The 15,977-nt window shown below is 41.1% G+C and overlaps 1 protein-coding gene across 3 annotated transcripts in view; it reads left to right on the top strand.

The window, feature by feature from the left end:
* Nucleotides 1-15,977, top strand: part of APOO (apolipoprotein O) — a 57,758-nt gene that overhangs the window by 23,631 nt on the left and 18,150 nt on the right. For 2 of the 3 annotated variants that reach the window (XM_004283082.3, XM_033411450.2), the window contains exons 3-6: nt 69-188; nt 3,909-3,963; nt 7,017-7,112; nt 15,319-15,410. In XM_004283082.3, coding sequence (XP_004283130.1) covers nt 69-188; nt 3,909-3,963; nt 7,017-7,112; nt 15,319-15,410 — 363 coding nt within the window. The remainder of the gene's footprint in view (nt 1-68; nt 189-3,908; nt 3,964-7,016; nt 7,113-15,318; nt 15,411-15,977) is intronic. The other variant, XM_033411452.2, reaches the window with a different exon arrangement.

The raw sequence follows: 15,977 nt of genomic DNA, 5'->3' as shown, positions 1-15,977 counted from the left end.
ATTGATTGTTATTTCATTACTGTATACACTTCTTAATTTCTTTTTATTTTGTTTTTCAATCTTTGCAGCTTTCACTCTACTCTGTTCCTGAGGGTCAGTCTAAATATGTGGAAGAGCCAAGGACCCAACTTGAAGAAAGCATCTCCCATCTCCGACATTATTGCGAACCATATACAAGTTGGTGTCAGGTACAGAGAGCTGTTCTGAAAATGGAATGAATGCATTTCTGTTTAGAGTCAGTAGTAAAAAGTCTGTACTGGCTGCATGTTTTCAGAAAAAGGCACAATAAAGGGCCCCAACTTAAGAGTGCCTGACTTAAAAATGTTCGTCAGTGCCATCTCTGGAGGGGAGCAGAGAGCCCTAGCTTCCTGGTGGCAGCTGTCGCCATAGCTGCAGAGAGAGTTTCCCTCCCACTGGGCAGCCTGTGTCACGTTGACTAGAGAGCAGAGGCCCATGGTACCTATCTTTTTTTGGGGGGCAGGCCGTTTGGCTTGTGGGATCTTAGTTCCCCGACCAGGACTTGAACATGGGCCACGGCAGTGAAAGCGCTGAGTCCTAACTACTGGACCACCAGGGAATTCCCCCATGGTGCCTATCTTGTTGGTTGCGGCTATGAAAACATTATTGTCCACCAGGGGAGGATATGGGGCTGGAACTATGTAAACATTTATATCAAAATTAGGAAGTTTCTCTCCCCACAGAGATTCTACAAGTCAGTACCACTTTATTATATTTTATTTTATTTTTTAATTAATTATTTATTTATTATTGGCTGTGTTGGGTCTTTGTTGCTGCATGCTGGCTTTCTCTAGTTGCAGCGAGCCAGGGCTACTCTTCGTTGTGGTGCGCAGGCTTCTCATTGAGGTGGCTTCTCTTGTTGCGGAGCACGGGCTCTAGGCGCACGGGCTTCAGTAGTTGTAGCGCGCAGGCTCAATAGTTGTGGCTCACGGGCTCTAGACCACAGGCTCAGTAGTTGCGGCATACGGCCTTAGTTGCCCTGCGGCATGTGGGATCCTCCTGGACCAGGGCTCAAACCCGTGTCCCCTGCATTGGCAGGCAGATTCTTAACAAGTGTGCCACCAGGGAAATCCCAGTACCACTTTAAACAGGAATGGGTACAGAGGATTTTGAATGCTATAATAGGAGGGTAGATAACTACAAGAGGGTGGAATTACATACTTGAGTACTTAACTGTTTCCCTTAGTGACCAAAGATCTGCATATACAGATTGACTTTTACTGCTCAGGTTTTAAATCAGGCATTTGTCATTATGTTCATGAAAGCATGTGTGCAATTTTTAACATTGGAAACCAAAATTTACAGTCTACAGAATGTTTTCGTGGGCTTTGATATGTATATTTGCCACACTTGATCTTGATTTTGAAAACTGATGACAAAGTAAAAGAATGTAGATGTGTGTGACGTGGTCTAGATTTACTTTGCTTGAGATGATAAACTCAATTTTCATCCAGAACTTGTTTTAGAATTTTTAATTTCCACTGTCTGTGCCAATGCTGAACTTTTGTTCACCAATTTAGAAAGAAAATAGCATAAATTAGACCATTAGACTAAAGTACCGTAACCATATTATTGAGTTATGAAATACCTAAAGACTTTATACATAATGTGTTGTAACACACTTAAACTTTATTCTCTTGTTCTAGAAGATTTTTTAATTTTAACATCTTTATTGGAGTATACTTGCTTTACAATTGTGTGTTAGTTTCTGCTTTATAACAAAGTGAATCAGCTATACATATACATATATCCCCATATCTCCTCCATCTTGTGTCTCCTTCCCACTCTCCCTATCCCACCCCTCTACGTAGTCACAAAGCACCGAGCTGATCTCCCTGTGCTATGCGGCTGCTTCCCACTAGCTATCTATTTTACATTTGGTAGTATATATATGGCCATTGCCACTCTCTCACTTTGTCCCAGCTTACCCTTCCCTCTCCCTGTGTCCTCAAGCCACTATGGAGAACAGTATGGAGGTTCCTTAAAAAACTGAATATAGGGGCTTCCCTGGTGGCACAGTGGTTGGGAGTCCGCCTGCTGATGCAGGGGACACAGGTTCGTGACCCGGTCTGGGAAGATCCCACATGCCGCGGAGCAGCTGGGCCCGTGAGCCATGGCCACTGGGCCTGCGCATCCGGAGCCTGTGCACCACAACGGGAGAGGCCACAACAGTGAGAGGCCCATGTACCGCAAAAAAAAAAACAACAAAAAAAAACCACACTGAAAATAGAACTACCATACATCCCAGCAATCCCACTCCTGGCCATATACCCTGAGAAAACCATAATTCAAGAAGAGTCATGTACCACAATGTTCATTGCAGCTCTATTTACAATAGCCAGGACATAGTGTCCATCAACAGATGAATGGATAAAGAAGGTGTGGCACATATATACAATGGAATATTACTCAGCCATAAAAAGAAACGAAATTGAGTTATTTGTAGTGGATGGACCTAGAGTCTGTCATACAGAGTGAGGTAAGTCAGAAAGAGAAAAACAAATACTGTATGCTAATACATATGTATGGAATATAAAAAAAAAAGGTTCTGAAGAACCTAGGGGCAGGACAGGAATAAAGCCGCAGACGTAGAGAATGGACTAGAAGATTTTTAAACCATCTGCCGGTGGTTAAGATAAGGTCAGCACATTTGCAAATATTTCTGTATCATGTAGGCATGACTACTGTTATTTCTCTCTTGCTCTTTTTTTTTTTTGTGGTTATAAACGTACTTTGTCTCTACCTTTCAACCCAAGGTTGCTTTTTGGTTTTTACATTTTCATCTGTGCATGATGCTTTTAGTGCAACAAAACCCCTCAGAATAGTTATCAACATGTTTATTTGTACTAGTTATATGTAAAAAAAGCTTTTTTGTGTGATTACACTGGTTTTATTTTCCTATAGATTGAAGTCTTCATGAATGAAAATTTTTCTCATTCCTGGCTCCATTTTCAGGCCTACAAGTTCTAGTCCCTTTCTTCAAGAGCTGATTTAATTTTTCTTCATAGTAAACAGATTATGCTAGCAAAAGAAGTGGGCAGTCAGTCTAGACATTGATCTGTAGTTTTTCTCTTTTCATGTGCAGAAAAAAACTAATAATGGATTTTAATGAAGCAGTACTCAGGTTTTTTTAATGTTCTTTATGTCCTCCCCCAAATTCAGCACTTATTATTTAAGGCCATTTAACAGTATTAGGATAACTTGCTCTGACTTGAACTGAATTAAAATAAACAAATCCTTTTCCATGTGACAACAGGTTCTGATATCTTCTGATACCCACATATCTCTTTTCCCATCTTTACTGTACACTTTTTGAAGTAGTCCCTTGCTTTCTTTAGGATCATCTGATGTTCATGTACAAAGCCTTTTTACTGTTGTGGTTAAGAGAATGTTAAATACTTCATTTGCTCAATTGGGGTAAATGTTTCTCCAAACCTGGATATAGACTCCTTTGTCCCATTAAAGCTGGTCATTCCTGCTTCAAATGGGCAATTTTCAGATATAGGCTCTAAAATCATGGCAAATCAGGAAATAGACTTAATATGAATGATTTAATCTCACAGGGAAAGAATATCCACATTAATTATCAAGGGGATTGATTTTTTTCGTCCTCCTCAATTTCAATAGAAGAAAGAAAAGGCTGGGTTGTTGAAACCACTCTGCTTGAAATGTTTGCTTCCTGTCGCAATAATAAGCCATTCTGCTGAGCAATTTGTGGTGAAGGGGAAATTAGAAAAGGAAAAACAACACAAAAAACCCAGGTAGAGAGTATATCCCTTTGTTCAAAAAGTGCTAATAACATGATAATTTATTCAGTAAAGACAAATATATTTATTGCTACTTTCTAATCAGCAAATCCTATTGATTCTTTTTTTTTCTCATCTTTTTAGGAAATATACTCCCAAACTAAGCCCAAGATGCAAAGTGTGGTTCAGTGGGGGTTAGGTAAGTCGATTTTTAATTAGGCATAATCAGTTTGTTTGACATTGGATTCTTTTTTTTGTTTTTTTTTGTTTTTTTTGTTTTTTGACATTGGATTCTTTAACTGAGAGGCCATGGATGGGCTCCAGGAGATCTGTGAATTCCTTAAAATTGTATGTAGAATTTTAGACCTATTTGGATTTTTCTGGAAAGAGAATCTATTTTTTTCATCAGATTTCAGAGAACTAGTGTCCCCAAACACTCAGGTAAGTCTCTTCAAGATCATTAGGATTGTTGGCCTAGCAGATGCAGATACACTGGATTTTCTTTCTTTAAATCTATCTCCAGGTGCAATGTCCTAACTCATCTATAGGTTTTCAGAGTCAGGATAGCTCATTGGCACAGCTATTAATACATGTTACAGAAGTTTAGAGGCAGGAAGGAACTGAGCTGGTGTGCCTAGGAAAGGCTTTATTGCATAATTCATAGTGTTCTTACATGTTTTCATTTGTTCTTTATCGCCTTTGATTGTTTTTCACATTCACTTAACACATACACTCATAAACTGGTTTCACAGTCTATGTTCTAACTAATATCAGGAACTGATAAATTAATAGACATGGATCATATTTCATTCCCTTTATTGGACATCTCAGCCAGTCATCCTCTTGTTTTTACAAGTGTTTCCGTGACAATAAAATAAGCATGAGTACAATTTATTTCTTAGTGAAGATTATCATAGTATTGATGCACTGATACCCCTGAGACTACTATATAAGTAAATTCTTCATTTGAAGACAGACATATTAGTAGCTTACCACTTCTTTGAATTATTCATGTATGTTAATATCTTAATTTTATAAACACTTATTTAGTGCTTATTAGGTGTCAGGAACTAGTCTAAGTGCTTTGAAAGTATTAATTTATGTACAATCCTCATAACAACCTTGGCAGTTAGGTACTTTGCTACCTTCATTTTTTACCTGAGGAAGCTAAAGAACTCCTGATCTTTTATCTATATGTGTGACTGAGGTGTCTCTTCATTGTTGCCTATCATTCCCCATTGATTCACAGCAGTAGGCAGTATTTGCAATATGAGTCTTTTTTTTCTTCTCCTGGACTCATAGTTACTGCAAAGACTTAAGAAGAAACGTTCCATTATGAGTTGCATTGTTGTCTGCCAAGGCAACCAGTCCATTTCCCAGGAGTCATAGCCAAGACATGTTGCTAGAAGCTGGGCTTCATATTTAGTGTAGTCTTACAGCATATCTTCTTTCCCATTTCTTTGTGATTTTCCCACTTTGGCTCAGCTCACCAAGGCATCTGGGTGTCCTTCTATCACCTGCTCTGTGTGCCTGTCTAGAATTGAAAATACCATGCTGGTAGGCAAAAATAAAGGGAAGCAGAAAATTGCCTCAAATGACCCAGACAAGAGGATGAAAAGTTAAAACCAGGTTAAAGGCAAAATAAGTAAAAGGCCAGACAGGAATTGGTGCAAAGAACACAAGCCCTATAGTAGTATTTAAAATGATCACCACATTTCCCAAAGAAGCCAAGAAAAGGATAACTGGCACATGCCTAGTATTATCTAGACGAGAGAATTATTGAGTATTCCAGTTAATTCAGTTCCATGTACGTCTGTTAAGTCACCATCATGGCAGGCATTGAAGAGAGAGGCTGATTGAGCCAGTGGTCACAGCCACTGAGGTGCATATAATAAAGTGTTCAATACTAGCACAAATACAGAGACAGTCGTAGACCACCATTGAAGGTACAGAGGAAAGAGACTAGTTTAACAGAGATTGGGGAGATGGGAGCAGTCAGGGAAGGAGTTCTGAGATGAGTCTTGAAGGAACAGTTAGCCACACCAAAACATGGGGGTGGGAATTGGGAGGCATTCCACACAGAGGGCACAGCATGACCAAGGCTTGGAGTGGTGACTTAGTGTTGCGTGTGCCGGGAACTGGAAGCAGATCGGGAGTGCTGACGATGAGGTTGAGAGACCTGCAGGCTTTTCAAGTCGTGACCTAGCTGAAATCCCTTTGTTAATTCATTCAGTATCCATTAACTCCTAGCAGGGCTTCAAATAAGCATCTGTTGAGTGAACATCCACTATTTACCACTGAGGGAAAATGACATAGAAGTCTAAGCAGTCCACCATTAAGGAGCAGATATTCTCTTTGAGGAGACATAAAATATACCCTGAATAATTAAAAACAAGGGCCGTACAATTAGGCACCAAATGACAGTAGAGAAAATAAATATGGTGGGACTTTAGAGGAGAAAGAGAGGTGTGGGCTGATGAGTATAGGAAAGGCTTTTCTGAGGAGGTAGGACTTAAGCTAGCTTTTATTTGGTGGCATTGGCTCAGGGGAGAGGAGAGGCGGCCTCATGTGAATGAGGTCATAATGCACGGTCAGGCGTGGCAAGTAGACTCACATGTTGCATTTATTTGTATTTATCTATCAACAGTGACTATTTCCTGCATATACTTGCACTACAAATTTCCTTCATTATCCAGAGTTATTCTTGAGTTTAAATAATGAATTCAGATGGCAAAAGATACATTTTTTTTCCTGAGTCTAATGTATTTGGTTCCTGAATTTTAGAGAGCAAGCAGCAAAGCTTCAGATAGCGACAGATCTATCCAAAGATTTATCCAAATTTATTCTGTTTCTGTGTTTGGATAGCAAGGGATTCCTGTATTTGTCTTTCTGCCCTTATGAATAATTGATTCAGATCTGTTGCCTTCAGGAATATGAAGGTAATCTAACATTACTTTATTGTCAGAATGTCATCAGGCTGAAAAGTGTTTGAAAATTGGATACTTGCGATGTAACTAGTAAATCATGTTTATTTCTTACATAAAAAGAACTTGTTGAAAAGAAGCATATTAACAGAAAGCAAAGAATACATTATTTGAAAAGCATTTGCTACTACATACGCTACTTACATTTGACTTTTTTGTTTTGTTCTTTTTGTTTATGTTTATGTTTAATTGAAGTATAGTTGATGTACATGTTTTGTTTTTTAATGAGCAATTTATAAAACTGTTTCCTGGTCTGATTCTATTATAGACAGCTATGAATATCTCCAAAATGCACCTCCTGGATTTTTTCCAAGACTTGGTGTTATTGGTTTTTCTGGAGTTGTTGGACTCCTTTTGGCTAGAGGTAGGTACAATTTTGTAGTTTTTTTTTTAAACAGTTCATAAGGGAGACATAACATATACATTTGATTCTTTCTTTTCACTTACCAGTTTTTGGAATAATGAGTTAGTTCCTGAATATGGCCTTCTTGATGTATAATTGATGTGGTTGTTTTCTCCAGTATATTTGATTTTAAACATATATAGAAATTGTAAAAAGATAAAATGAAAGAAATTATATACTTTTGGTTACAAAAAGAAAACTCAAAATGGATTAAAGACCTAAAGGTAAGGCCAGACACTATCAAACTCTTAGAGGAAAACATAGGCAGAACACTCTATGACATAAATCATAACAAGATCCTTTTTGACCCACCTCCTAGAGAAATGGAAATAAAAACAAAAATAAACAACTGGGACCTAATGAAACTTCAAAGCTTTTGCACAGCAAAGGAAACCATAAACAAGACGAAAAGACAACCCTCATAATGGGAGAAAATATTTGCAAATGAAGCAACTGACAAAGGATTAATCTCCAAAATTTACAAGCAGCTCATGCAGCTCAATATCAAAAAAACAACCCAATCCAAAAATGGGCAGAAGACCTAAATAGACATTTCTCCAAAGAAGATATACAGATTGCCAACAAACACATGAAAGAATGCTCAACATCATTAATCATTAGAGAAATGCAAATCAAAACTACAGTGAGGTATCTCACCTCACACTGGGCAGAATGGCCATCATCAAAAAGTCTACAAACAATAAATGCTAGAGAGGGTGTGGAGAAAAGGGAACCCTCTTGCTCTGTTGGTGGGAATGTACATTGATACAGCCACTATGGAGAGCAGTATGGAGGTTCCCTAAAAAACTAAAAATAGAACTACCATACGACCCAGCAATCCCACTACTGGGCATATACCCTGAGAAAACCATAATTCAAAAAGAGTCATGTACCAAGATGTTCACTGCAGCTCTATTTACAATAGCCAGGACATGGAAGCAACCTAAGTGTCCATCAACAGATGAATGGATAAAGAAGATGTGGCACATATATACAATGGAATATTACTCAGCCATAAAAAGAAACGAAATTGAGTTATTTGTAGTGAGGTGGATGGACCTAGAGTCTGTCATACAGAGTGAAGTAAGTCAGAAAGAGAAAAACAAATACTGTATGCTAACACATATATATGGAATCTAAGAAGAAAGAAAAAAGATCGTGAAGAATCTAAGGGCAAGATGGGAATAAAGACACAGACCTACTAGAGAATGGACTTGAGGGTATGGGGAGAGGGAAGGGTAAGCTGTGACAAAGTGAGAGAGTGGCATGGACATATATACACTACCAAACGTAAAATAGCTAGCTAGTGGGAAGCAGTCGCATAGCACAGGGAGATCAGCTTGGTGGTTTGTGACCACCTAGAGGGGTGGGATAGGGAGGGTGGGAAGGAGGGAGATGCAAGAGGAAAGAAATATGGGAACATATGTATATGTATAACTGATTCACTTTGTTATAAAGCAGAAACTAACACACCATTGTAAAGCAATTATACCCCAATAAAGATGTTAAAAAAAAAAAAAGATCAGGGGCTTCCCTGGTGGCACAGTGGTTGAGAGTCCGCCTGCCGATGCAGGGGACGCAGGTTCGTGCCCCGGTCCGGGAATATCCCACATACCGTGGAGCGGTTGGGCCCGTGAGCCATGGCCGCTGAGCCTGCGTGTCCGGAGCCTGTGCTCCGCAACGGGAGAGGCCACAGCAGTGAGAGGCCCGCGTACCAGGAAAAAAAAAAGATCATTTTCTCTAAGAAGAACCTACTGAATATCACAGGGAACTCTATTCAATACTCTGTGATGACCTATATGGGAATAGAGTATAGAAAAGAGTGGATATATGTATATGTATAACTGACTCACTTTGCTGCACAGCAGAAACTAACACAGCGTTGTAAATCACCTATACTCCAATAAAAAAATTAATTAGAATAAAAAAAGAAAAAGAAATTAGTTATCCTTTATAGGCACATTTACTTGGTCAAATTCCTGTTGCTCTTTGATACAGAAAGAGTGAACTTTCATTAATGAAGATCTGTCACACCTGAGAAACTGTAACTGTTTCACTATTAAGATTAAGCTATTAGGGCTTCCCTGTTGGTGCAGTGGTTAAAAATCCGCCTGCCAATGCAGGGGATGTGGGTTTGAGCCCTGGCCTGGGAAGATTGCACATGCCACAGAGCGACTGGGCCCGTGCACCACACCTACTGAGCCTGCGCTCTAGAGCCTGCGAGCCACAACTACTGAAGCCCACGTGCCACAACTACTGAAGCCCATGCGCCTAGAGCCCATGCTCCACAATAAGAGAAGCTACCTCAATGAGAAGTCCACGCACCACAACGAATAGTGGCCCCACTCTCTGCAACTAGAGAAAGCCCATGCACAACATTGAAGACCCAATGCAGCCAAAAATAAATAAAATAAATTTATATTAAAATAAAAGATCAGGCTATTATTCCTAGTAACAGTGATTTAATGGAGAGTTTATTAATTTCTTGATGTCTTGTACCTTCAGTCAATGATGATAAAAACTTGTAAAAATACTTAAAATTAGGGACTTCCCTGGGGTCCAGTGGTTAAGAATCCACCTTCCAGTGCAGAGGACGCAGGTTCCATTCCTGGTCAGGGAACTAGGATCCCACATGCCACAGGGCAACTAAGCCTGCGTGCCATAACTACTGAGCCCGCACACTCTGGAGCCTTTGCACCACAACTAGAGAGCCTGTGCATCACAACTACTGAGCCCCTGTGCTCTAGAGCCCACGTGCCATAACTAGAGAGAAGCCCGTGCGCTGCAACAAAGAGCCTGCATGCCACAAGGATCCCGCGTGCTGCAACTAAGACCTAATGCAGCGAAATAAATAAATATTTTTTAAAAATATACTTAAAATTAGGGACTTCCCTGGTGGTGCAGTGGTTGAGAGTCCGCCTGCCGATGCAGGGGACATGGGTTCGTGCCCTGGTCCAGGAGGATCCCACATGCCGTGGAGCGGCTGGGCCCGTGAGCCATGGCCGCTGAGCCTGCGTGTCCGGAGCCTGTGCTCCGCAGCGGGAGAGGCCACAACAGTGGGAGGCCTGCGTACCACAAAAAAATATATATATACTTAGAATTAAAAGCTAACAAATATCAACTTAAAGATATTACTACACCTTACTGCTGGATTACAAAACATTTATAGGAAATACAGGATGATAAATACTTCATTATAATTAGATGAATTTATGAGCTACTTGAAGTTTCATTGATTGTAAAATTCAGACTTCACAAAAATTCCTAAATTATAAAGATTATGAACCCTGTAATCGGTCCCCATAAAAGATAACTATAGAGACTAGTTTGATAACCATTTCTCAATATTAAAAACCTTCCTATACATGCTGGGGCTTCCCTGGTGGCGCAGTGGTTGAGAGTCCGCCTGCCGATGCAGGGGACGCGGGTTCGTGCCCCGGTCCGGGAAGATCCCGCATGCCGCGGAGCGGCTGGGCCCGTGAGCCATGGCCGCTGGGCCTGCGCATCCGGAGCCTGTGCTCCGCAACGGGAGAGGCCACAGCAGTGAGAGGCCCGCGTACCACAAAAGAACAAACAAACAAACAAAAACAAACAAAAAAACCCTTCCTATACATGCCTTAACCGCACTTTTAGAATCTGGAAGAATGCTGCCCTGGTGCCACTCCCCCAGTGTGTGGAATGAACTCCTGTTGTAGTTTTTGTGTCCTCCTCCCGTCTTGTGCAGAATATATAAGAATTAAATGCAGTTTGTTGTTACTAATCAGCTTGGGCAATAGTTGAACCAGCTTTTTTCCCAAACTTCTTTCCCCTCCTTCTGTAAAGCTGTCTAGGAAAGCATTCCTATGTTATTTAGATAGTGTTTAGAACTTATGAAGATCCCAAGGCCAGGGTGTTGGAATTTGACTGGGTGTTAGGGAGCCAGGAACGTGGAATCAAGTGAGATTAGCTTCCTCCTTCCCTCTCCATGGGTAGAGCACGTGGAGCAGTTTTACAGCCCTAAGGAGAGCTCCCTGTGCCATGTGTGCTCTTTATAACTGTATTTATCTCCTGCACATCCACTGTGGTAACTGTCCTGCGGACGACTGGGGACTATGCTCTCCTGGGCAGAACAGCAGCAGAAGGACACCACTACTGCGGGTCCTTTGCCTTTGCTTTTGTTTTCTTGCTTGTTCCTCTCTCTTCTTCCTTTTCCTAAGAGGGCTCGGTTGTATTAAAATAATTTAAAACCTTAATTCTTTTTCAGAAAAGTACACATGCACACATACTCATGCGCACGTACCAAACAACAGAACTTTTCCCGTGGGTGCTGGGGTACAAGGGCCTGAGGTAAACAACATTGGGGTGGGGGGTCCCTAAGCAAGATGAGTGGGGAGTGGGAGGGTAGGTATGTTCATGGGTGGTCAGAATGATTTTCAGGCCCCTCCTGGTCCCCTATGCTGGCAGCAGTACGATGGGCTCAGAAGGTCCCTCCTGGTGGAGTTTCTTTTTTTCTTTTTTTTCAGTCTAACATTTTATTTATTTTAATTTTATTTTTTAATAAAAATTATATGTATTTAAGGTGTACAACATGATGTTTTGATACACATATACATAGTGAAATTATTACTAGAGTCGAGCTAATTAATATATCTTCTCATATAGTTACCTTTGTTGTGATGAGAGCACTTGAAATCTCCTCTCTTAGTAAATGTCCAGGGTTCAGTATTACTAACTGTAGTCATCATGCCGTACATTCGATCTCTAGGCTTATTCATCCTACATAGCTGCACCTTTGTACCCTTTGACCAACACCTCCCCATTTCTCCCACCTCCCCACTCCTGATAACCACCCTTCTACTCTCTGCTTCTATGTATTTGACTTTTTTAGATTCTACATATCAGTGAGATCTTGCACTGTTTTTTCTTTCTCTGTCTGGCTTATTTCACTTAGCATAATGTCCTCCAGGTTCATCCATATTTTTGCACATGGTACAATGTCCTTCCTTTTAAAGGCTGAATAATATTCCGTGGTAAATATATACCACAATTTCTTTATCCATTCTTCCATTGAAAGACACTTAGTTTGGTTTCATGTCTTGGCTATTGTGAATAATGCTGCAATGAACATGGGATACTTCAAGATACTGATTTCATTTCCTTTGGGTATATACCCAGAAGAGGGATTGCTGGATCATGTGGATAGGTTTCTTGAGCATTCAGCAGATAATGGTGGTGAGGGTGGCCAGGACTGTGGTGAGGACAAGAGGTACTTCTCTGGAAGAGAGGTGAGTGGATGATCATTCAGAGGAAGTGGGCCCAACCAGGGCACCCAAGGGTGGCAGGTGGTCGTTGCCCACCATTGTTGCCTTCTGGTGGCTCCCTGCAGCACTGGCAGCCAGTGGTTCCCCTCTGGCAATGCTGACGGTTACAGTTAGACCACTGGCTTCTTGGGAGGTGTGGGTGTGGAGATAGGCAGGGAGACAGGGGATTGCACTTTCTTCCAGAAGTTCTGGGGCCCCCAGCTCATTGTGTGAACCACTAGGAGCTAGAAGCTCAAGAGCTGCTGCCTATCAGCTTTCCCTAGAGGAGTGAAAAATGGCTGGTTGGAGGGTTTGCTGTCCTCCACCTGGTCCTCACCTTCATGAGCTGCCCAGGTGCTTAAAGCTTCAAGTGTGCAGGTGGGCTTCCAGGGGTGTAAAAGGCTTTTCTCTTCTGGAGTAATTATAGCCTTTCAGTCAAGGCAATAGGACAGGGAGAGAAACATAATATTAAGAGTCTAGATTGATAGTATTTGTATTCTCTTCTGTAACCCCAGTTCCATTTTGGGGGATTTGTCTGTTTAAAGTTTAAGACCGATAAACAGCACTTACATTCTTCTTTGTAAATGTGAGTAACATACATTGCACTAGCATCTATATGCGTCCCATCTCAAAAACCCCGTGCCTCTGAGTGGAGACTGTTTCTTGTGTCAAGTCCATTTCTAGTGTATTCTCCAGTTTTACCCTCTACCAGTTTTCTTAATCTCATTCTCATTTCTCCCAGCTCTCCATCCTTCTGTCTGTTCATTTCCCCTTTCCCAGGGCTCTACGTATTCTCACAGTCTAGACTGAGACTCAGTCAACACAGCTGTTGTCTTGGGCCATGGCTCCACGCTCTCTTGGGTTTGACCCCCTTTGCCTGGGGTCCGTGTTGTCTTCTCCTAGATTTGCTGCCATGTTGTTGAACTACATGCTTAAGTCACTTTCAAAAAAGCCTGTGTTGGAGGTAAACTTTCTAAGTTTTTGCAAGTCTGAAAGGACTCATACCTAGTGATCGTTTGGTTGGTTGTAGAATTTGTTCTCCATCAAAACTTTTCTGGCTGCATGTTCTAGCACCCAGCGTTGCAGGTGTGAGAGTCAGCAACCAGTCTGCGTGATTGTTCCTTATGAAGTGATTCATTTTTTTCTTTTTTTCTGGAAGCTTTGAGGATCTTCTCTTAGTCTTCAATGTTCTAAACTTCCATGGTGCTGTGACTACATATAGATGTTTTCATTCTTTGGTTGGGCATTTTGGTGGCTTGCAGCCCTCAGCTGTAGTAGGCAAATATATATCTTGTATTTATTTGAAAATTTCCTCTCATTCTTTTTCTTTCCTGAACTCGAATTCATTTGTGATTGAGCTATTTAAACTGACCCCATGTGTCTCTTGTATTTTCTTGACTATTTTATTCTTTTTGCATTAGTTTACTTTGGTCATTTCCAAGAGCTCTTTTCTGCTCTCTTTTCACAGAACTCATTTTTCTTTTAATGCAGTAGCTTCTTGAATTTATTGATGATACTTAATAACAGGTTTAGTTTTGTTTTTAAGTTCTTCTCTTTCCTTTAGGGTCATTTTTCCTTCTTGCTTGTCTTGATCTTCTCTTGTATGTTGCAGGCTTTCCTCAGCTTTCCTCAGTTGTACAGTCATGTTTAAGAACAAGGCAAAAAACAAAACAAGAAAGAACAAGGCAATTGAAACTCTAATAAGAACATTTTGCGTGTAGATGGGGCTTGCTGGCAAGCAGGTTCTCCCTCAGGGTGAGCCAAAAGGGGACTGCCCTTAGGTGGGGGGGTGACAGTGCCCACCTGAGGAAGGCTGGACTCTTCAGCACTAACACGCACAGGCACTCACACCAGCTGTCTCGGTTCTCAGCAGCAAATCCATGGCATTTCTTTAGCGATACCCTGCCCCCCTTTTAAGATTTTGTCTGGCGAGATGGCATGGCCACAGGCAGTTTTGCACAGGCATGGCATGGAGGAAGGAGAGGCTCACCTGGTCCACGCACAGGACTTGTATTTCTCCCCCTATTTTGATCCCTGTTTGCCCTCTCCACCCTGCATGGTACCTGACATCTCTGGGCTGCCAGGGACATTCTGCTCCCTCCTCTGCTGTGGCCCCTCCTCAGGATTTAAAGGCTGTCTGTCCTTTTGCTCCCATCCACTCTCCGTTTTCTGAACCTTGGTTGACCCTTCTTAATAGCCAATAGCCCCTCCATACATTTTCTCTTCGTTGTGGGTTTATTATCTGTGTTTTATTCTTTTACTGTTATTTTTATGGGGTATTGGAAAGGAGAGGAGAGGAATGCTTGCATTCAGTATTTAAATAGGAAGCCAGTTTACTATGAAAGAATGTAAACCTTAGAAACCAAAATAATGTGTGGTTTTCTTTTTAAAACAATCTTCTTTTCTGTTTCCTTAGAAATGGTGGTTCTCTTGAAAACATTGTATTGATGAAAAAAGCCAGGTGCAAAAGACTACATATTATATAATTCCATTTATACGAAATGTCCAGAGTAGGCAAATCCATAGAGTTAGAAAGTAGATTAATGGTTTCCTAGGGCTGGAGGTCATGGAGGAATTGGGGAGTGACTGCTCACGGATGTGGGGATTCTTTTTGGGTGATGACTTCTAAAATTGATTGTGGTGATGGCCTTGTACCTCTGTGAATACACTAAAAGCCATTGAATGGTACAATTTAAGTGGGTGAGTTGTGTGAATTGTATCTTCCTAAAGCTATGAAAATGTGGTGGTCCTTTTTGGTTCATATATTAGGCACATTCTCTGTCAGTCTAAGACCAAAGAAGTCTTACTCAATGTTAGATATATGACACAAACTGTAATGGTAAAGATAATGAATACTCTGATGGTGTCCATAACCTTTTTTTTAATAGGTTCAAAAATAAAGAAGCTGGTGTATCCACCTGTTTTCATGGGATTAGCTGCCTCTCTTTATTATCCACAACAAGCCATTGTATTTGTCCAGGTAAGTTAGATTCAGTAAGCTTGCATGTCCTTTGTTCTTGCTTATGTATGTATGGGTTTACTGCTTAATTTAATTTTATTTTGCGGCCTTTCTAACACCAGACTAAAATTTGTTTGCACATATAAATGAACTACAACAAATTTAAATGTTTTTCTGCACTATGTACCTCAGTTCTGGCCCTCCTTCCAATGTCAGTATTCAAAGAATGCATGCTAATTTGAATATTAATCAAAGAAAATTTGCTATGCCTTTTTTTTTGCATAATTACATGGAAATCTAGAGACTCAAATTCCAAAGCTGCTAGTTACAGGTCATTCTCAGTTTGGGCTTATCTGGTCACAACCTGCCCTCCTTGGAGTTGCAGGCACGGGCCTGTGCTCTGGCCCTCTGCGCCTTCTCCCTCATCATGGTGCTAGCCTCGCTTTCCTTGCTGGGGACTGCAGGGAGTGCAGTCCCTTCTGCTGGGAACGCCTTTCTCAGGGCTGTCAGTTGGCTGCTCCTTTCCTACCCTTCAGGCCTCAGTTTGATGGCATCCTGGCAAGTAGAACACAGTGGCAAGAACACGGG

Source organism: Orcinus orca, chromosome X, assembly GCF_937001465.1.
Source record: "Orcinus orca chromosome X, mOrcOrc1.1, whole genome shotgun sequence".
Classification (NCBI taxonomy): domain Eukaryota; kingdom Metazoa; phylum Chordata; class Mammalia; order Artiodactyla; family Delphinidae; genus Orcinus; species Orcinus orca.
Note: the sequence above shows the minus strand (reverse complement) of the source record. Positions and strands in the feature narration are given on the sequence as shown.